Below are 23,210 nucleotides of genomic sequence, written 5' to 3'. Positions count from 1 at the left end.
CTCAGAGACACCCCACTCTCTCCAACCAAGAAGAAAGGTAGGTCTTCATACATTAGATCAGTTGATGAGGAGATTTAGGTCAAGAGTGATCCTGATTCTTGATACCACCCTGGGCAGATCTAGCCATTTTGGGAAAAGAGCCAAAGGTTTTAACAATATTGATGATTAATACTGGAACATTTAGGGGGATTCCTAGTACTTTAGCTGTGAAAGTGGAGGCAGCAGTTGCTATGGAAATGTGACAAGTTAAAATAACAACTTTAAGTGAGCATGGAGAAGCAGTGAGGGTAAGACCGATGATTACGTGCTCTGTGTAACTCTCATAATGAATGTTGAGTGCTTCATTTTCCTGATTAAATTATTAAACACAATTTTTTCTTTGTCCAAAATGAGTGAGATTTCTTTTTTTCTTTTGAGATGGAGTCTCGCTCTGTCACCCAGGCTGTGGACACGATCTTGGCTCACTGCAAGCTCCGCCTCCCAGGTTCACGCCGTTCTCCTGCCTCAGTCTCCCGAGTAGCTGGGATTACAGTCGCTGCCACCATACCCAGCTAATTTCTTGTATTTTTAGTAGAGATGGGGGTTTCACTGTGTTAGCCAGGCTGGTCTCGAACTCCTGACCTCGTGATCCGCCCGCCTCGGCCTCCCAAAGTGCTGGAATTACAGGTGTGAGCCCCCGCGCCTGGCCTGAATGAGATTGCTTATCCTCTCACTCTAGCTGCTGCTTGGTGCAGTGATTATTTCTTCTCACCTCTATTCCAAGGTAGAACTAAAGAAATAGTCTGTGTTGCCATATGATCTTACTGATACTCAGAGCTGATCTTTAAAATCCGGTTATTATAATTAAACCTCTGTGTGGGATCTAGGGGGAGTTCACAAAGCTGTTCTTTGATGCTCTTTGTAAAATTCCTGGAAGGGAGGTATAATTTTAAGATGCATATTAAAAGTTGTTCTCCAGGTGTTCTTGAGCTTGGCTGAGAATCAAGCAAAGGGAAATAAGCTTCTATTTCAGTAGGGACCTTTGAGTTCTAAGAAAAGAAAGAGACTTTTTCTCACTAGGAAAAGAAAGATAATTTTTCTCACTGCAATGTGAGAAATGTGTTAGAATCTCCTTCCCTGGAGAGATTTCACAGCTGGGTAGATGGACCAGATCTATGTTGTCTATGAGTTCAGTGGGGAAACAGTTGATCTTTGGTGATGCAGAATGGCAGAAGTGACTCTTTCAGCCCTTGCATTCCACAGTAAAATGAAAAATCATCAGGATTATTTCAAGATTATTCAAATATAATATGTAAATGATTATAATGTATAAATATAAAAATTCCTACCAAAATAAGCATGCAAAATCTCAGACACTTTATATTATTTAGACTTTATCGCTTAAAGGACTTTGCTGTAAACCAATTTTTTCCTTTGAATTAAAAAAAGTGAGAGAAAAGGAAGGAAATAGAGGAAGAAAAAAGAAAAGAAGAAGAGAGGGGTTCTGGGTTTGCATTGCTATACAAAAGAACAGAAGTAATTTTTCTGTTGATTTAAAAATTGCTTCTTGATCTCGTTGGTTCTAGCGATCATTGCTAATTATGAGGATAGCCAAAATGAATGACTCTGTAGCCAGTTCATAGATACAGCCATTTCACATACTATGGACTAGTGTGCCCATGTACATGTGAATTTTAAAATTTACTTAGATGGGTTTTAAGTTAGAATTCACAAAAGTATTTATTTAGAAAATAATATATTGGAGTTGTTACCAAGTAGTTGTATATAATACTCCCTTTCAAACTAAGTGTGCATGGCCGGGCATGGTGGCTCATACCTGTAATCCCAGAACTTTGGGAGGCCAAGGCGGATAGATCACCTGAGGTCAGGAGTTTGAGACCAGCCTGGCCAACATGGTAAAACCCCGTCTCTACAAAAATTACAAAAATGATCCAGGTGCGGTGGCTCACACATGTAGTCCCAAACTACTCGGGAGGCTGAGGCATGAGAATTGCTTGAACCCGGGAGGTGGAGGTTGCAGTAAGCTGAGATCACGCCATTGCACTCCGGTCTGGGCAACAGAGTGAGACTCCATCTCAAAAAAAACCAACAACAACAACAAAAAGAAACTAGATGTGCTGGCTAATTTATATCCAAATAATTCATTTTGCCCTTGTTATAAATGTGACTTCAAGGATAGGGCAACATCACATGGCACATATTCTCAACCTGAATTTCATCTCAGTGTCTCTGTCAAAGTGGACGCTGCAGGTGCCTGGTGAGAGCATTTTTTGAGGGTAGTGGAGGCCTTTTCCTTCCCTGGGTCCCAGGTCTGTGAGGCTCAAGCCTCTCTTCCTAGTCTTGCCTTGATTACCACACTAAATAAGTCATTTAGCAAATCCTTCTGATAAAGGCTCTTTTGTACTTCAAGTAAAGAAACCCATATCGGAGTGTCTATTATATACCTGCCACTGTCTCCTTCATTTAATCAGCCATTGCCTGGGGAAGAGGTGGGGCTGAGCTTAAGCAAGGTCACTGGTTTGCTGTATCCCAAAGGTGTTTACATTTCTGCATGTTACTGGGCTGGGAGGATTTTGGGGGTGAGGACTGTATTTTGCACTTTGTATTCCTGGTAAAGAATCTAGCATGGTGACAATCAGTATTTGTTGAGCGCACAAATTTGTTTCAAGAGCAGATCTCCTGTCTTAGTTTAGCTTGAGCAGCCCAGAACACAAGTAAGTGCCATTAATCTGGCACATCATCTGTGTTCCAGGAAGTCAAAGGGAAACCTAACGTGAGAAATGTGAACATTTAAATTAAAAGCACTTACAACTATTTAATGTGCCATCCTGATTCTAATTAATGCAGAAGTTAATTTGATGAAAATTGGGAGAAATCACGGCAGCAATTTTGCTCTGAACTTGATAAAGAGTTATACAGTACCTCCTGCTCCTTGGGGAACGGAGGGTGCTAGTGAACTGATGTAACCTGGATTTTGTCTGTTCCCATTTTCAAGTGGCAGAATTCTATGGAATACTTGAATTAATTGATATTCCCGTTATAGTTGCCTAAAGACTCAGGCCTTGGGAGTCATAACCATGTGGCACAAAGTGGAAATTAATTCTGTGGCAGTTTTCGATAGGATCATTCATTCATTCTGTGTATTTTACTGAGCACCAACTTGGGCTCCAGGTATATATCAGTGAAATAGACATAGTATCTGCCATCATGGAGTGTACCGTGTGATGAAGAAACAGCATCAGTAAGTACATAAGAAAATAAATCTCTCAGTGCAAACTGTGATATATGTTTGTTATGATGAAAGTGAATAGGATACGGGGAGAGGTAGAGAGATGTGAGGTGACTTCACAGAGAGAACAGTTTGTGCAAGGTCACTTGGGTGCAAAGGAGCTTGGCATGTTGAGGGTGCTGAGAAGCTGAGTGCGAGCCAGTGTGCCTGGAACATGCTCAGGAGGAGGAGCTGGTGTTAAATGAGGCAAGAGAGACCAGCAGGGCCCAGGCCACGCCGGGCTTTGTAGGAGGTACATGGATTCGGATTTTGAATCACTGTGCAAAGACCATTATAATTGATGCAACTTTTGGTCTGAGAGCATTGAATGAATAGAGACTGTGCACCTATTAGTCTTCTCAAGGTAAATATTAGAATTCTTAAGTTAGATCCATTTTTGTTCCTGTGGGAACACAATTCTATATGGTCATATATGATTATGGGAAGATAGATTTTTGATATTCAAATATTCAGGTAACATTATCATTTAGTTATACATAGTAAATCAAAAAATAAAGCAAACCCAAGTTGTTTCCAGTTGTAAAGAAGGTAGCTTGGCTATACAGTTTCCTGTTCTCCTGTGGAGACGGTGGAGGGGAAATTCCATGTGCCTCTGCATTTTCTGCATGTGTTGTGAGCTAGTCCCTAACTACTCTTTGTTCTGAATACCTTTTCTAGGATGTTTGTATGGGGAGAAGCCTTGAACGGTAGAAATCATGTCCCCTTTGTAGCAAAGGACAGGCTTGCTTATAGCATTGGAAAGTAGAGGTAGTGTTTCCCCTCAGAGCACAGGGCAGATAGGTTTACTACCCCCTGTAAAAAAATTGGGGCTCCTTAAGCTCAGGGTTTCTCTCCTGAAATGAAGCCCACTGTGTGTGCAAGTATCCATCTGGGCCTACCTACATTACTCCAAGGGGAAGGGGAACTGACCAGACATACTGATGCTTGTGCCACTTGCTGTGCGGTGAGTAATAAAGTCCTTTTCTCTGACCCAGGAGTCTGTGTCTTCTGTCAGCATTCATAAAACTGTCAGACTAACTAGTTGGCTTCGAAGTGAGTAAAATCTCAGACCCTTCACAGTTCTTCACAGAGGCTCCTCAGCAGTCCGAGCAGGAAGGTACGATGCCAGGCAGGTGACACCCTAGTGCTTTGCAGCCTCTAAGATGTCCAATTAGCATTTCTTGTCTCTGTTTTTCACCTCCAAAGTCACAAGATGAGCTGTTCTCAGACAATCACATCTTAAGTGTGACTTCTAGTCTAAAATACATGTGTGAAACCTACTAGCTACTAATTATTATGCCTTGAATGTTCTTAACCAAGTGGGAGAATGTTTCAACAACAGAAAGAATACTATGTTAAAATTTTAGGATCAGGACATAAAATCTATTAAAATGATACTTTAAATTAAAAATATTGTGTGTATGTCTGAAAATGTAAACCCAAGCATATGTCCATGAAAGATTCTTTTTTTTTTTTTTTTTTTTTTTTTTTTTTGAGATGGAGTCTTGCTCTGTTTTCCAGGCTGGAGTGCAGTGGCATGGTCTTGACTCACTGCAACCTCTGCCTCCTGGGTTCAAGCAATTCTCCTCCCTCAGCCTCCCTAGTAGCTGGGATTACAGGCACCTGCCACCATGCCCGGCTACTTTTTTGTATTTTTAGTAGAGACGGGGTTTCACCATGTCCGCCAGGCTGATCTCGAGCTCCTGTCCTCGTGATCCGCCCACCTCGGCCTCCTAAATGCTGTGATTACAGGCATGGGCCACCATGCCTGGCCGAAAGATTCTTATGTGATAACCACTAAGGGACTAACACTCTCCTTTCTCAGGGTTCACAGAACCATTATTGTCACAGTGCGGGATCATCATTGGCTTGGGCTCTCACTTTCTCCTGACCAGGGCCTTGAGGAGTAGGCACTACCACTGCTCCCATGGGAGAATACCAGGTACTGCTCTGGCAGCTGCAGGAGATGTTCTGTATCTGCACTGTCCAATACAGTGGGCGCTAGCCACAAGTGTCCACTGAACGCTTGAAATTTTGCTTATTGGAATTGAGATATAAGTAACACGGTGGCTCATGCCTGTAATTCCAGCACTTTTGGAGGCTGAGGTGGAGGGACTGCTTGAGCCCAGGAGTTCGAGACCAGCCTGGGTAACATACCAAGACCCCCATCTCTACAAAATATAGAAATAAATAAATTTTAAAAATTATACACTAGAGTTCAGATTTAGGGCAGAAAAAATGTAAAATGTTTCACTAATAATTCTTAAAATTAAGTATGTTTGAAATGATAGTATTTTAGATAGGTTAAATAAAAATACTGTTAACATTAGTTTCATCTGTTTATTTTTACTTCTTTTTAATGTGACTAGAACATTTTAAATTCCATGTGTAGCTCTCATTCTATTTCTATTGAACAATGCTGTTCTAGATCCTTGCTACTCAAAGGGCGGTTCTCAGGCAAGCAGCATCACCATCATCATCATCTGGGAGCTGGTTAGGAATGTGGTATCCTACAACCCACTCCAGACCTACTGGGTCAAAATTTGCATTTTAACAGAATCTCATGTGATTTGTATGCACTTTACACTTTGAGTAGCTGAGCTTCCCTAAGACTAGGACTGGCTGGTTTAGCAAACTAAAAATATAGGATGCCCAGTTAAACTTAATTTTTCAAATAAACAGTAAGTTTTAAATATAGTATGTCCCAAATATTGCATGGAATATGCTTATATTAAAATCTTTTTTTTTTTTTTTTTTTTTTGACATTCAGCTTTAACAGGTTATCCTATAGTCTATCTGTCAACATTACCTAAAACTAACTTCTCTTATCCAGACCTGCTTGTTACGTGAAATTCCACAGAATCAGGAAAAGAACAGAATGAGAAAAGGAGTGGTGAAGAGTAGAAGCTGGGTGAAATGAAAACAGAGAAGAAAAGACAGTATGAGGAGGCAGTAGGAATTAGATGGGGCACGGAAAGGCCACATTTAAGGCCAGCGACCCTTTTGATTTTGTAATTTTTGTTAGCAACTTTCTTCCTTATTCCTGCATTCTCCCACTTCCCCTAGTCATTCTGCTTTATTCTCCTCTTCTTATTTTCTACTGGGGTCCCCTGAACTATGTTGGGAGAAAGCGGTGTGTGAGAGGAACGGCAATGTCTCCTCAGCGCGAAGACCCCAGCTTTCCTATAGTCCATCATCTCTGAAATTTCACTTACAAATAGCCCTTTTCTGCTACCAGTACTTTGTCTTTAAGCCATCAACATTCCTAAGTGCCCCAAATGGTGACACTTGACACTTTAATTTTGGAGGATTTTCTTTATCGTGGCATTTTAATTGTACTTTAAAAAAATGTAAAACAACTCTTAGGAATTTTGTGGTTTGTTTTGTTTTTCAGGCTTTTAGGGGAGTGAGGGGAAAGGAGAGGCCAGCAGGGAAGGAATAACAATAGACACTCTACTTAGCTAAGCGTTAAGAAGAGCCTTTCATGGCCTGGCGTGGTGGCTCACGCCTGTAATCCCAGCACTCTGGGGAGCCAAGGCGGGCAGATCACCTGAGGTCAATAGCACGAGACCAGCCTGGCCAATATGGCGAAACTCCGCCTCTACTGAAAATACAAAAATTAGCTGGGCGTGGTGGTGCATGCCTGTAATCCCAGCTACTCGGGAGGTTGAGGCAGGAGAATCACTTGAACTCAGGACATTGAGGTTGCAGTGAGCCGAGATCGCGCCATTGCACTCCAGCCTGACAGAGGGAGACTCTGACAGAAAAAAAAAAAACCAAACCAAAAAACCACAAAAAAACCCTTTTATCCATGATCCCATTTAATCTTCACAACAATTAAGTATGTCTGTCCCTACTCCGCAGATGAGGAAACAAGGCTCCAGAGGGAAGATCACCTGCCTGGTGTCAGCTTGCTCACTGGTAAGGAGCTTCTGATTCCAAAGCCGGTGCTCCTGTGCTCCTCACCGTTGCTGTCCACACCTCTTGGCAAATGGAGGCTTATGAATTCATCAGGAAACTGTGAACTAGGACATACATGTGAATTTAGGGAAGTTCCGAAGATTTTTATTTATTTATTCACCTGAAAAATACATGTAAAAATATATACTTCATAGATTTTGGGGAGAAATTAATAGCTTCCTGAAGTGTAATATGAAATATATAATAGTATGACATATATGTAGTATGACGTATATAACATAAAGTCTTAAGAGTTATATGACAGTATCAAAACAATGCAAATTTCTAAAATGAGCTTAAGTGGTAAATATATTTTCTTTAAAAATTGGCTCCTTAATAATCTTTCCATGAGATGAATAATTTAAAACCTAAATATTTATTTCACTCTACACTGTAAGCATTATCAGACCCCTCCCTTCCCTCCCGCCCCACCATGGAATACATTCTGAAAAAGCTGCCCTGTTATTGGTTGAATATGCTGTCAGTCACATGGCATGAAAAGTACTGCGTTTGCTCTGTTTGCATTTATGAATTAACAGATGTTCTTGCTTTAAAGAAACTGATTCTTTTCTGATGGGAAAAAAAATCTTGTTTAGTTTTTCACTGATTTTTTTTATGTATAGGATTTTCACTAACCTTGGACCATATATTTGCCAGGAAGAATGTAAGGTGAGTAACTGCACATCTTTTAAAGCAATGTATTTGTGCACTTAAGTGCAAGTATGAAATTAGGTGGCTCTGTGATTTCTTTATGTTGTTTCATATCTACATTTGTTTGTGATTCAAAATGGATATGCTAGATCATACAGGTAGCTACAAAAATTATTGAACAGAGTTTATGCTTGAGGTAAAAATATAAGCTTTTTTGTAAGAGATAAGGGTTATTTGTTCAAAATATCCAAGAAACTTTTGTAGTATGTATCAAAGTATTTATCTATGAGAAAATGACTCCTCAAATCAGTGTTCAGATTTCTTTCATACTTACAAGGAAATGTTAATTCCACAGTATCTCCTGCCATTATTATGTGAGAAAAGAGTAAGAAAAAAATTGAAAACTTCAGAAATATATATCCTGTCCTTCAAAGAAAAGGTGTTAAATCGTTTTAACTGTTAAGAGATGGCAATTAAATTCCTGTTTCTATTTCTATTGTCCTTTTGGCTTCTTTATACATCATTTAAGGAACATTTACAGCTTTTTCTATAAAAAAGAATATTCAAAATCTGAATAGCAATTAAGGTATGTCATGTCTCTCACTGACTCATTGTGTGCCTTCTCAACAAATGCATCAGGGAATTTAGTGTGAACACAGCCGACAGCAGCAAGCAGGAGAGTCTGGCAGAACTTGGGTTAAAGACTCCTTAGTCCAAAACTGATAAAATCTTTACATATAGACATTAACACTTTTTTTCTTCCATTGTTTCTGAGTCAATTGGTGCTTTCCTTCAGGTTCACTTTTGAATAGTAAGTGACTTATATCCTTTAGGTGGTTAAAGCCTAGTCCTGGTTCCACACCTGGGTTACACAGAAATGCCTGATTTGTGTATTACACCAGTAAAATGTACACCAAGAATTAGAAAAATCCCAGTTCTGTTTTTAAGACAAAGTTAATGGGCTTAATTTTAGCTTCAGAAGCTTTAGATCTTAGAAATCACATAAGTCAATGATCATTTGAATCTAATAATACGGCTCATTAATTCATTATGAAGGAAACAACAGTTGTTGTTTTATGTGTTCTTTCAAATAATAGATCCAAAATATAAAATATCTTTCAGCTCCCTGGGGCTATTCAATATTCTGTCTGTAGGAAGGAAGATTATATTTTAAGCTCAATACACGGTTTCTAAACATAGCGTGAGTAGGGGTCATTATTCTCACTTTGCACATTTCTTTCTCAAGTTGGGTTTATTCTTGATCCAAAAAGAAATCCTGTGTGACCTCCCATTTTCCACTTTGATTTCAGAGTATTTTCATTAATTTCTTAGTTCATTCATGCATGCAACACATTTTAAAAATAATTGGTGCTTTTAAGTAGTGAGGCCCCATGCTAGGTGCTGGGTCTACAATGGTGAGCACAACAAGGTTAGTCCCTGCCCTCATGGACTAAGTCTAATAGGGAAGCCCTTGTTAATCAAATGATATATATTATTCCAAATAAACTTTGAAATGTGTTGTGAAAGAAAAGTATAGGAAGCAATGAGCACATACAATAGGGGGATTGGAACTCGCAGAAGTTAGGGATTGTGTTCCTGAGGAAGTGATGCGCTGTCATCTGGAGGATATGTAGAAAATCACTAGGAGGATGGAGAACATTCCAGGTGGAGGGAGCAGCAGGTGCTAAGGGAAAAATGAACCATGAAGTGTTCAAGGAACTGAATAATGCTAGAGTAGCTGGAGCAGAGAGAGAAGGGAAGAGGTGAAATAAGGCAAGCATAGCTGGCAGGACGAAGTCTGCCTGGATGATGTCTGGGTATTTGTGCCTATTTCATATATTATATTCAGTTACATTTTAACCTGTACTACAAAGTCTGGAGTTTAGGTAGGTTAGATTATTTGGCTAAAGCATATCTTTATTATAGTTTCATTATTACTTGGATGGGAACCTCACTTTTGTTGCTCAGGAAATTAAACTTATACTCACAAGACACTTAATGTAAACCGTAATGCTAATTTATAAGTTTCTAAAGGAAGGTATCTTTTTAAAAAATTAAATTACAAATTTTAGTCAAAGTAATACACCTACCTGGTTTCAAAAAATCAAAAGGTGACAAGACACACATTAAAGGAAAAATTATCTTTTAGTTATTTCTATAGGCAAACATTTTCAAATTTTTAGTTGTTTCTTCTGTTGGTCACTGCTTGTATTAGTGACCTTGTATCTAGACTTTTTTCTAGAAACAAACAACCCCTATATTGCAGAAGTTTGTAGCCTCAAACATTTCTTTCTTGCTCCTGTTACTTCTGACAGCTACAGGTGGGCTGCTGTGACCCTGCTCTAGCTCTGTTTCCACTTCTCATTCCGAGTCCCAGGCTGAAAGAACAGCCCCTATTTGGGCATGCTGTTCTTACGACAGAGGGAATGGGGCAAGAGATGGCAGGCACATGCAGACACTTGCAACTTCTGCAGAACTGTCACATTGTTGCTTCTGCTCATATTGCATTGGCCTAATTAAGATACATAGCTGAAACTGGAGAGTTCCCTGACCCCCCCTTGCAGGACGTGCAACAGGGATGTGGCGCATTTGTTTGGCTGCTGCCACGTGTGCTCAAACATTTTACAAGATGGGGAGCATGCAGACGGGCAGGTGTAGGAACCAGGGCAAGTGCTTTTGGGCTCTGGCCTCATGGTAGCATCTAGGGTTGGGTGCCTGTGACTCTCAAAGCCCCAGTGGGTGTGTTACAGTGCTCTTTTAGCTCTGCCATCTGCAGACGGCTTAAGTGTTAACCAGTTTAGTGCCCTCTTGGACCCCAGGTTTTTGTTTGGCAACCAGGAAGAATCAGGTTACACAAGGGCTCAAAGGATGGTGAATGTGGGGGTTATATTGAGTGGTAGAGGTGGCTCTCAGTAGGAGGGATGGGGAGCTGGAGCTGGAAGGGGGATGGAGTGGGAGATGATCTTCCCCTGGAGTGTGGCTGTCCAGCAGCCAATCTCCTCTCTGACTGTCCCCAGCCAAACTCCTCTAGATGTTCAGACACTCCTTCTCGTCTCTCCTTCTCTGTCATGCTGTTCTACTGCTCTTCTGTTCATCTGTTCATCTGCTCATCTGCTTGTGGAGCCTGGGGTTTGGGGTTTATATGGGTACTGGATAGGGGGCCCTGGTGGGCCAAAAGACAACATTTGGGCACAGAAACAGGAAAGCTTGTTCCCATTTAGGGCCATGGGTTTCCAGGCTTAAGGGTGGGGCCTTTGCCAGGAACTGCCCTCTTCTATCCAGTATTTCCCTGTCTCCTGTCCATATAGTGGCCAAGCCTAATGATGGGGCAGGAAGCATTTTCCACCCACAGGGAGGAACTGCAAGTCATATGGCCTAGGGGGATGCAAAATCCTCTCCCAGAGAAGGAAACAAAGACTTGGTAACAATCATACAATTCACTGTACTGCCATAGTATCAAAATAATATGCATAGATGATTTCTCCATTTATACATGTTAGATTTTATAGCAAGTTCCTTTATTATTGACAAAGTTCCTGTCTCCAACAATGTCCTCATCTTTCTTTCCTTCACGTCCCCCATTCAATATAGTTACATTACTACTTTCAGTTCATCAGTGCTTGCATCAAAATGACTGTGTATATTGTTCACAGACAAGCCAGCTAGTAGACTGTATTTTGTTTCTTTCTTTTTTTTTTGAATAACTTTTCTTTTTCCCTTGAGTTAAAAATGGCCTTTTTGTAGTTGCAATTTCAAAACATGCATAGTCTTAATTCTTTTCACATGTTCTTTCCTCCAATATGCAGTGGTCTCTCAAATTCCCCTTTCACTTAGAGATCTCTCTGTATGTCTTCCTTTTATTGTCCTCTTGCTCCAGTCTGGACTGATTCTATGTCTGATATACAATGGTTAGTCTTAGTTTCGCTTCACCACTCTTCTAGTGAGATCTGCTGTTCATGAGAGCCTGTGCTTTCTCTTTGTTGACTTTTGCCCTTATGTTGTGGGAGCATGTCCTCCATTAGCTTCTGTGAAGGGGTGAGAGGGATGCATTGGCTGAACTCTTGCATGATTCTTGTTTTTTACTTCTGCAAGCTTAATAGGACATTTTCTTTATCCTTAGCTCCAAAATGATGCAAGTACCTTAACTCACAAAAATCAACTCAAAATGGACCTAAGTGTAAAAGTTAAAATTTGAAAACTTCTAGGAGAAGCACAAGAGGAAAATCTTGGTGACCTTGTTGGGCAAATATTTCTTTTAGAAACAAAAACATAGGCTATAACAGAGAAAAAGATTACATTGGACTTTATGAAAATTAGAACTTTTGCTCTTTGAAAACCACCATTAAGAAAATGAAAAAGGAAGACAGAATGCAAGAAAATATTTCCAGTATGTATATTGGACACAGGACTTGCATCCAGCACATATAAAGAGCACTTATGGAGGTCAATGAATTTAATTTTTAAAATGAGCAAAAGATTTAAGCACACTTCACAAAAGAAACTATATGATTGCTCTATAGGCATAAGAAAAAATGCGGGGCATCATTAATCACCAGGGAAATGGATATTAAAATTAAACTGAGCTAGCAACCCACACCCATTGGAATGGTTAAAATTAAACAGATTGATGATACCAAATGTTAGCAAGAATGTTGAACAACAGGGAAGCCAAAATTGACTGGCAGCTTTTCTAAAAAGTTACTTCTATTATGTGACTTGGTCATTCCATTCCTGGCTATTTATTTAAGAGAAACAAAAACATATTCACACAAACTCCTATACATTAATGTTCTTAAATCTTTATTTGTAGTAGCTCCAAACCAGAATCACCCCAAATATTCATGAATGTGTGCATAGACAAAGTATGGCATATCCATACAATGAAATATTTCTTAACACTAAAACAGAATGAACTACTGACATATGCAACCACGTACATGAATTTCAAAGTCATTATGATAAGACAGAAAGAAGCCAAATGCTAAGGAATATGTATGATTCCATTTATACGCAACTGTAGAAAATGCTAACTAGGCCAGGTGCAGTGGTTCATGCCTGTAATCCCAGCATTTTGGGAGGCCGAAGTGGGCAGATCACCTGAGGTCGGGAGTTTGAGACCAGCCTGACCAACATGGAGAAACCCTGTCTCTACTAAAAATACAAAATTAGCCGGGTGTGGTGGTGCATGCCTGTAATCCCAGCTACTTGGGAGACTGAGGCAGGATAATCGCTTGAACCCAGGAGGTGGAGGTTGTGGTGATCTGAGATCACGCCATTGCACTCCAGCCTGGGCAGCAAAAGCGAAACTCCATCTCAAAAAAGAAAAAAGAAAATGCTAACTAATCTAAAGTGACAGAAGCAAGTCTGTAGTTTCCTCGGGTTGAGGGTGGAGGGAACAACTCGTAGCTGCAAAAATGCAAGCGGAAACTTTTTTGGGTGTTATAAACATTCTGTATTGTTATTGTGGCAATGGGGTCATGGGTATGTGCCTGTGCCAAAACTCATTTAATTGTATAATTTTCATGAATGCAATTTACTGGACATAAATTATATACCTCAATAAAGTTGATGAAAATTAATGAATTGCATGCATGCATACATTTTTTTTTTTTTTTTTTTTTTTTTTTTTTGAGACGGAGTCTCGCTCTGTCGCCCAGGCTGGAGTGCAGTGGCCGGATCTCAGCTCACTGCAAGCTCCGCCTCCCGGGTTTACGCCATTCTCCTGCCTCAGCCTCCCGAGTAGCTGGGACTACAGGCGTCCGCCGCCCGGCTAGTTTTTTGTATTTTTTAGTAGAGACGGGGTTTCACCATGTTAGCCAGGATGGTCTTGATCTCCTGACCTCGTGATCCGCCCGTCTCGGCCTCCCAAAGTGCTGGGATTACAGGCTTGAGCCACCGGCATGCATACATTTATTAACAGCAACTAATAGACAACCTGGTCACCAATTTGTTATCTTCAGAAATTCTCATTAGATAATAGGGATCATATTACAGAGTGAATGGTACATTTAATTTGTAATTGGGTCCATATAATTAATTCTAAAGCACTTTATTATGATATAGATTTAGTAACTCTTCAGCTACAATTATGTTTTGCATATATATCTTGTAATATATATCTTTCTCTAATTATAAAAATGTTGAGTTTATATGATAGCGACATATAGAGACCTTAGATTGGAATTGTTAAGTATAGAGTTTGATTTACATTCTCATGTACTGTAGGTAAAACTTATGGAAAACTTAAAATATGCAATAAACAAACTGTTAAATCTTTAGAACGTTTATGACAAAACTGGAGATTTAAACGCTACTTTTATGTTAAATAATTATCAGTATTTTCTAGATGTAATTGTGCTGTTATTTTTAAAAGTTCTTATCTTTTAGAGATATATACTGAAATGATATAATTTTTGACATTTTATTCAAACTACTATCACATGGGGGAAGACGGTGAGCTTGTAGGTGAAACAAGATTGGTTATAACCTGATAATTACTAAAGCTGAATAATGGGTCCAGGTACATGGGGGCTTATTATTTTTTTCTGTTTATATTTGTGTATGTCTGAAATATCCTGTAATAAAAAATGTGTATATCTTCTGACTTAGAAATTTCACTTCAAGGAATTTATCTTAAGGAACTTCTCATGGGTGTGAACAAACCATCCACAGTAATGTTCAATGCAGTATTGTTATAATGCTAATAAAATTGAAAACAAATACTTAAAAGTAGAAATTTGGTTAAATACATTATGATACATTTCAATGATATAATACTACATGACATTAAAAATGTGTCAAAAGTATATAATTACATGGAAAATATTTGTGATATAGTTTAAAAAAAATTGCAAACTCTAAAACAGTATGTCCAGAAAAATCCATTTTTAAACTTTGTGAAAAGTAAATTATATACATATGTGGTGTGTGTTTGTGTGTTTGTATGCGTACAGAGAGGATATATATACACATACAAACACAAGGATATATATCATAATTTATATGCTCATAAGTTTCCAGTATAACTTTTTGGTAATTGAGTCTGTCTTGTTTTCTGTTGGATGTTTTGGCTTTGATATGTTAACAATGCAATGTAGTATGAAATTTCACTGTAAAATGTTTTATATGCTTTACTATTTTGTTATTTTGTATTTGTTATTGGTTAAACCTTAGCGTGTAGCACACTGCTTGGCACATAGTAGGCTCCCCTGCCCGCAATATTATTCAGTGAATAAGAATCAGGTTTTATTTATTTATTTATTTATTTATTTATTTTTTTGAGACGGAGTCTCGCTCTGTCGCCCAGGCTGGAGTGCAGTGGCCGGATCTCAGCTCACTGCAAGCTCCACCTCTCAGGTTTACGCCATTCTCCTGCCTCAGCCTCCCGAGTAGCTGGGACTACAGGCACCCGCCACCTCACCCGGCTAGTTTTTTGTATTTTTTAGTAGAGACGGGGTTTCACCGGGTTAGCCAGGGTAGTCTTGATCTCCTGACCTCGTGATCCGCCCGTCTCGGCCTCCCAAAGTGCTGGGATTACAGGCTTGAGCCACCGTGCCCGGCCTTCAGGTTTGATTTAAAATAATTTTTCTGGCTGGGCATGGTGGCTCACACTTGTAATCACAGCACTTAGGGAGGCCGAGGTGGGTGGATCACCTGAGGCAGGAGTTCAAGAGCAGTCTGGCCAACATGGTGAAACCCCATCTCTACTAAAAATACAAGAATTAATAGGGTGTGGTGGTACACCTGTAATCCCAACTACTCAGGAGGCTGAGGCAGGAGAATCACTCGAACCCAGGAGGCAGAGGTTGCAGGGAGCTGAGATCACACCACTGGACTCCAGCTTGGGCGACAGAGTGAGACTCCATCTCAAATAAAATAAAATACAATAAAATAATTTTTCTTTCTAAAATTTTTCTTTATTTTTCATATTTGTTTTTTGAAGAACATATGTTACTTTCTCTCTGTTAAATGCAGAGACAACAGGGGAGAGACATATTACTTTTTAAATGAGAAATTCACTATTAAGAAATGAACAGTTTTGGCAGGCTGTTTCTGCTCCTCTATTCTGAGATGTAATAAAGTGAAATATACTTGTTAAAATTTCATATAACATCTGAATTGTAGATATTTATTCAGCATCTTTTAATTTTTTTGTTTTTTTCTAATTTCAGTTCTCCAACATCTTCAAATAAAGAAGTGGTTATGAAGAATGTTAAGACTCCAGTTGCCCGCATGATTCCATGTGGGGTGGGGAAGGGCTTTTTCTGTGATAGAATTCCCTGACCAATGGTGTCTGTACCAGGAGTCACTCATGTGAAATCTTATATTAGTGTGTTCTAAATGATGAGCCAAAAGGGGCTTAAGCTTGATATATGTGACAGTGCTTAGCATATTATTGCCACTCAATTACATTAATAAATAAAGGACATTTAGCATTGGTAACCACATCATTATTTATTTGACAGATCAGAATAATGGAGGTACGAAACCAGTCCAGAATTTCACAACAATACCAATCACACAGGTATGACTATGCCAGGAAACCAGATTGTAATCTAGCTCTAAAAAACTGAAAAACACGTTTCAATCGTGTCTGTGCTCCTGTGAAAATATAAATTATAATTGTATTAATAAGTAACATATTTTTGCTTCAAATTGGGGTGGGGAAATGTATTATGGAATCTCTTCTTTTTATTTTTATTTTATTTTATTTTTTAAATTTTATTTATTTACTTTTTTGAGACGGAGTCTCACTCTGTCGCCCAGGCTGGAGTACAGTGGTGCGATCTTGGCTCACTGCAAGCTCCACCTCCCAGATTCACACCACTCTTCTGCCTCAGCCTCCCAAGTAGCTGGGACTACAAGGCACCCACCACCACACCCAGCTAATTTTTTGTATTTTTAGTAGAGATGGGGTTTCACCGTGTTAGCCAGGATGGTCTTGATCTCCTGACCTTGTGATCCACCCGCCTCGGCCTCCCAAAATACTGGGATTACAGGCATGAGCCACCGTGCTTGGCTAGAATCTCTTCTTTTTAAAAGTCAACTTTTATTTTGGATACAGAGGGTCCATGTGCAGATTTGTTACATGGGAGTAGTGCATGATGCTGGGGTTTGTGGTATGAATCACATCACCCTGATAGTGAGCATAGTATCCGATAGGTAGTTTTTTAACCTACTCCACTCCCTCCACTCTCCAGTCACCCACAGTGTCGATGGTTTGCATATTTATGTCCATGTGTACTCATTGCTTAGCTCCCACTTATAAATGAGAACATGTGGTATTTGGTTTTCTGTTTATTATAGAATCTTACAGTTGAGAAAAACCTAAAATACTTAATTTTACTTGCTCTCTTATATTTTCATTACAATATTCAGCTTCATTTCTGTTGCTATAATAATAATAATCTTTGGTTACTGGTAAGCGTAAGTTGCAGCTCTCTATTAACTAATTTTTCTTTTATCTGTATTTACACTAGAGTAATTGGTGTAAATTTCTTTCTTTGTATTGTACATTTTATGGGTTTTAATAAATGTATAATGACATGTATTTACCATTAAGGGATATGACTTAGCTTTTTCATTTCTAGGAAGCCTTTTGCACCATAGACACAAGTTCATCTCTTACGTTCTTTATATTTGGTTAATTAGGCTCTCAACTACAATCTGAGCAAAGAAGGGCATTTAGAAAAAGAACCTTGGAATGCATTCAGCCATCATGGCCCAGTTAATGTCTCCATCGATGGAATTTCTTGCATTCTCTTCTGGGCCAAAAGAATCACGATTAAATTTAAGAATCAAACCTGGCTGGACCTTACAGACGAGGCATTTGGTCAGAAGGTAACAGTGGACCCTGACAACTCAAATTGCACTGAAGAAAGTGCTAGGTATGTTGATCTCTCAGTTTGAGGAAGCCCTTAGGGCTATTGCGTTGTTAACTCTGCATTCAATTTTTTTGTCATTTCAGAAAAAAAAAAAAAAAAAGTAGGCTCCTTTGTATAGGACCCTGACACACATCTTTGAGAAAGTATTTACTGTCTAAAATAAAGGAACAAGTCAGAAGTTAACTTCAAAAATTGTTGCCTGGGCATGGTGGCTCATGCCTGTAATCCCAGCACTTTGGGAGGCCGAGGGGGTGGATCACCTGAGATCAGGAGTTCAAGACCTGCCTGGCCAACATGGTGAAACCTCGTCTCTACAAAAATACAAAAATTAGCCGGGCATGGTGGCGGGTGCCTGTAATCCCATCTACTCAGGAGGCTGAGGCAGGAGAATTGCTTGAACCTGGGAGGCGGAGGTTGCGGTGAGCTGAGATCCCATCATTGCACTCCAGCCTGGGCGACAGAGTGAGACTCGGTCAAAAAAAAAAAAAAAAAGTTATATTTTCCTGGCAGTTTTCTGCTGAACCTTTTTGCTAATTGTCAGAATAACTTGTAGAAAATGAGACTTTGGAAAGCGAGGGTTCTCAAACTCATTTTGAAAACAGCAAAGGATTCCAGGCTTGGTCTCACCTCCAAATGTTAGGTGTTAAACTACTTTTATCCTATCAGGGAAGAGATCACATATCCCAGCAGGGTCATGCACATTCTAGTGGGTGACACACTAGCCAGGACAAATGCTTGACTCTGTGGAGGTGGGGGGTGAGGGGGGTGTCAGTGTGCTGAAATAGTGGAATATTGCCTGTTTGCAAATATGCAGGGCACTTTTCAATGGCTAAATTCCAGATAATTCTTTGGGACATTTCAAAATGATTGAAATAATTGGTTTTGATTTGAGATAAGCAGATTAAACAAATAACATGTTTGAAGGGCAAATCAATTTCCAATGCCTTTTTCTGCTTTTCAGTCATCCAAGCAAAAATTTTTGTTTTTATTTATTTTGGTCCAGGGAGAGGAAATCTGGCATGTCCTGCTTGCTTTCTATAAACCTTCTTTTCAACATTTGTTGGTAAAATAGATCCATTTGGAAGATTCTCTGCATTTGTTCTGGTTTGGTTTAGATGGGTAGGGTGCTTTATATAAAACATAACTGTGTGCGTGTGTGTGTGTGTATTCTTTTTCTACTTTATGTACTTTGGCTGGAAACATCCTTTTATTCCTGAACTTTACTTCCCACTTAAAAATTCTTGGCGATGGGTAAAAATGGATTCTATTAATATACAATTAAAAGTCATATTACAAATCTGAGTATCTTGCTGTTCAGAACGACTATCTTTTATTAGGGATTTAGGGAATTGTAAGTGGAAGCATCTAGAGTCCTCTCAGATTTGTTTATCCTGTTATAGCTCAACTATCCAAGACTATCAAAGAGACTATGGAATGCTGAGAGCTCAGGACCTTTTCCTGGGGTGCTAATTAATTCCCCACAGGGCTCTTTATTTGTGGTCAGTTGCACAGAGAGAGGCTGCCTGCTTGGGGATAATCTTGGCTGTCTATGGCTGACTGGCTCTCCTTGATTCCATTTATCCTGACCCTAGGGCATTTGTGGGAGAAAATCAGGGTCCTACAGTTGTTTGTTTTTTATTTTATTTTTATTTATTTTATTTTATTTTACTATTTCATTTTATTTTTTTTTTTTTTTTTTTTTTTTTTTTTTTTTTTTTTTTTTTTTTTTTGAGACAGAGTCTCGCTCTGTCACCCAGGCTGGAGTGCAGTGGCCGGATCTCAGCTCACTACAAGCTCTGCCTCCCAGGTTTACGCCATTCTCCTGCCTCAGCCTCCCAAATAGCTGGGACTACAGGCGCCCGCCACCTCGCCCGGCTAGTTTTTTGTATTTTTAGTAGAGACGGGGTTTCACCGTGTTAGCCAGGCTGGTCTCGATCTCCTGACCTCGTGATCCGCCCGTCTCGGCCTCCCAAAGTGCTGGGATTACAGGCTTGAGCCACCGTGCCCGGCCTACTATTTCATTTTAAAGACAGAGTTTCGCTCGTTGCCCAAGCTGGAGTGCAATGGCACGATCTCAACTCACTGCAACCTCTGCCTCCCGGGTTCAAGTGATTCTCCTGCCTCTGCTTCCCGAGTAGCTGGGATTACAGGCAGGTGCCACCACGCCTGACTAGTTGTTTGTATTTTTAGTAGAGACAGACAGGGTTTCACCATGTTGGCCATGCTGGTCTCGAACTCCTGACCTCAGGTGATCTGCCCACCTTGCGTTCTCCCAAAATGCTGGGATTACAGGCGTGAGCTGCTGCGCCTGGCCACCTACAGCTTTTTTTTTTTTTTTTTTTTTTTGCTGGGTTTTAGAGACCTTGTGATTACTGGGAACCTAGAGACAGAAAGAATGAAAACTTGGTCTCTAGGCCCAGTTCTACCAGAGAGCTTTGTGATTTTATAAGCAGGACGTGTAGGATCATCATCTGTCAAATGGAGATGACGGCATCTATTCATTATAGCTATGAGGCCTTGAGCATTTACTGTGGGCCAGGCACGGTGCGAGGTCTTCGTAGTCTGTTATTCCTCACAGTAACTCTCGGAGTCATAGGCAGTTATCATGACAGAGGTTAGAAAACTTGCTAAAGTCATGGAGCATGTATGTTCATAGAGCTGGGCTTTAAAACATCTTTAAAAATGACCATTTATCTTCTTCCTCTTGGCCCTATCTTACAAGGTTGTGGAAAACATATGAGGAAATATATGCATAAGCACTTTGAGATCTTGTTGAGTGCTGTTCAGAGTATTAATAGTAGTAGCATTCTTTTCCTTCCTGGCATCCCAGTGATAACTAGAGTGAAACAGTGTCTAATTTCTTCAGTAAGCTTTGGGTCTCACAGGACACAAATTAAAGATTGGGCAGAACCTGACTGTCTTTTTGGACACTGCCTTAGAATTCTATTCAGGTGTGAGCCCTGAGTGTGCAGCGTCCACCTGCTGGAGTCCTGCACAGGTGAGTGTGCAGGCATCCTGGACAGCCTGCCCAAAGAGGGGCAACAGGAGGCTTCCAGGAAGGGAAGTGTCAAGGACCAGCTGCTGAGACCTAGTGGCTGATTCCTGTGAATTCCATGAATGAGCCAGATGCCCTTGTGCTGGCAAGGAAATCTTAAGATCTCAAGAAGCAGAATGGGAGTTGCTGAAATAACAAACCGAAACAAAGACATAACCATGTAAGGTCAAAAGCACAGATTAAAAAAAGATGACCACGTTTTAGCTCTTGGAAACAAAATGTTCAGAGAGAGGCAAATTATTGGCAGATGGATTTGCTACGGAAGTCTTTTTAAATAGTGAAAGCCCTGCAAATAGAGCATAATCCCAGCATCTGTGTGTATTTGGAATTTCGGCAATTACAGCCTGAAGAATTCAGAATCCATTTTACATGTGTGAGAGTAGAGCGCTTGAAAGAGTAAAAAGAGCTCCTTTTTGAACAGCTCTTGTTCCAGGTTGTATTTCTCCTTTGTATTCCCAATTGATGGCACAGTACCTGATACTTAAAGATCCTCGTGGCTGAGCACGGTGGCTCACACCTGTAATCCCAGTACTTTGGGAGGCCAAGATGGGCAGATCACCTGAGATTAGGAGTTAGGGACCAGCCTGGCCAACATGATGAACCTGTCTTTACCAAAGATACAAAAATTAGCCATGTGTGGTGGTGCATGCCTGTAGTCCCAGCTACACAGGAGGCTGAGGTGGGAGGATTGCTTGAGCCTGGGAGTTGGAGGGTGCAGTGAGTGGAGATTATGCCACTGCCCCTGAGCCTGTGCGACAGAACAAGACCCTGTCTCAAAAAACAAAAAAAGGCAACAAAGATTTTCATCATGCCCCGAAGTTTCTATGTTTCTTAGTAATGCATCTTTCCAACCACTGTCACATCTCCAGATAACCACTGATCTGCTATTATTATCAATTAGTTTGCACATTCTAGAATTTTATATAAATATAATCACACGTGTGTACTCTTTTTTAGTGTAGCCACTGTCACTTAGCTTAATGATTTTGATAATCTTCCATGTTATTGCATGTGTTAATGGTATTTCCCTTTTCATTGCTGAGTAGTAGTCCATATTATAGATGTACCACAACTTATCTGTTCACCTGTTGATAGAAATTTGTTTTTTCTCTCACTTTTTGCATAACTTTCCCACTAAAGTCACTATGAACATTCATGTACAAGTCTTTGTGGCAGCAGGTATTTTCATTTCTCTTATCTGTCATTCCAACTAGGAGTAGAATGCCTGGATCATATGGTATGTGTATGTTTACCTTTTTAGAAAACAGCCAAACTGTTTTTTAAGTGGCCATATCTTTTCCTTTTTTCCAGCATCATATGAGAGTTCCAGTTGCTTCCCATTCTCACTAACACTTCATATGGTCAGAGTGAGACTAGAGAAGGCATTTTTATATTTCTGCATGTTTAGGAATTTCTGAACAAATTTTTACTGGGAACTGGGTGAAAAGATAAGTGTTAGAGTTAGTGAGAGATTTACCTCTTGAAAGTAATGTGTTCATGTATCAAGGGGTAATGAAACTCAAGGCCATAGAGAGATTCCAGGGGTTAGAAACTCAGAGAGGCTTATCTTATCCTCCCCTTGGAGATATGTATTTACATACCATGGGTATGAGACCTGCAACCATTTGTCTCCTTATGGTGAGCGATTTGCTTCCATCCAAAGGCTAATTAAACTCTTTCACTCAAAGACTAATCAGCCCTCTTCTCTTCCTAAGGAGAATTTATTAACACTAGGGGAGCAAATGTTTCTCTCCCTCTCTCGAGAGGTGAGAAGGGATCCACGGTCTCTCTCCTGTGTAAACTCCCAGATGGATAATTTTGGTGTTCCTCATCTGTATTACAAATCCCAATATGTGTAGGATGACATCTGGCTCTTCTCATGCTGCCTAGTGGGGGAGAATTGGATTAGAAGGGGGAACCACTATGGTTGTTCCCATGAGTAAGTCATAATTCATCTGTCTTTGCTCTGGGAAATCTTATGTTTACTCTCAGGAAAATAGGAATAAATGTAGTTATTAAAAGCTTAAGAGTCAGTTTAAAAAATGTTTTAGCCATTCTGATTCCTGTACTGTGTTATCTTTATTGTGGTTTTATTTTACATTCCCTGAATGTCTAATGGTCCTGAGCATCTTTTCATGTACTTATTGACCATTTGTATATCTTTCTTTAAAACATGCTCGAGTCTTCTGACAATTTTTGCGATTTTTACATTGGGCTGTCTTTTTGTTGAGTTGTTAGTGTTATTTATTGTATTCCGGATAAAGTTCTTTATGTATACGTGTTGTGAGTATTTTCTCCTGTTGTGTGGCTTGCCTTTCTTGTTTTCTTAAACAGTGTCTTTTGAAGAGTAAAAATTTTGGATTTTAGTAAAATGCAATTTATCAGTTGTTTC

At 39.8% G+C, this 23,210-nt stretch overlaps 1 protein-coding gene across 20 annotated transcripts in view; it reads left to right on the top strand.

Annotated features, from left to right (window-relative positions):
- LOC105475050 (V-type proton ATPase subunit S1-like protein) overlaps positions 1 to 23,210 on the top strand; it is a 107,090-nt gene that overhangs the window by 12,338 nt on the left and 71,542 nt on the right. For 17 of the 20 annotated variants that reach the window (XR_003016486.2, XR_003016485.2, XR_011624873.1 and 14 more), the window contains 5 exons: positions 7,133 to 7,189; positions 7,852 to 7,897; positions 16,051 to 16,091; positions 16,345 to 16,403; positions 17,531 to 17,766. Coding sequence is in view for 7 of the 20 variants with exons in the window: in XM_024790754.2 (XP_024646522.2) it covers positions 7,133 to 7,189; positions 7,852 to 7,897; positions 16,051 to 16,091; positions 16,345 to 16,403; positions 17,531 to 17,766 (439 nt within the window). In the remaining 13 variants the exon portion in view is untranslated. The remainder of the gene's footprint in view (positions 1 to 7,132; positions 7,190 to 7,851; positions 7,898 to 16,050; positions 16,092 to 16,344; positions 16,404 to 17,530; positions 17,767 to 23,210) is intronic. The other 3 variants (XM_071098715.1, XM_011729984.3, XM_071098716.1) reach the window with 2 other exon arrangements.

Source organism: Macaca nemestrina, chromosome 6, assembly GCF_043159975.1.
Source record: "Macaca nemestrina isolate mMacNem1 chromosome 6, mMacNem.hap1, whole genome shotgun sequence".
Classification (NCBI taxonomy): Eukaryota; Metazoa; Chordata; class Mammalia; order Primates; family Cercopithecidae; genus Macaca; species Macaca nemestrina.
The sequence above is the reverse complement of the archived record's forward strand: the minus strand, read 5'-3'. Positions and strand labels throughout refer to the sequence as shown.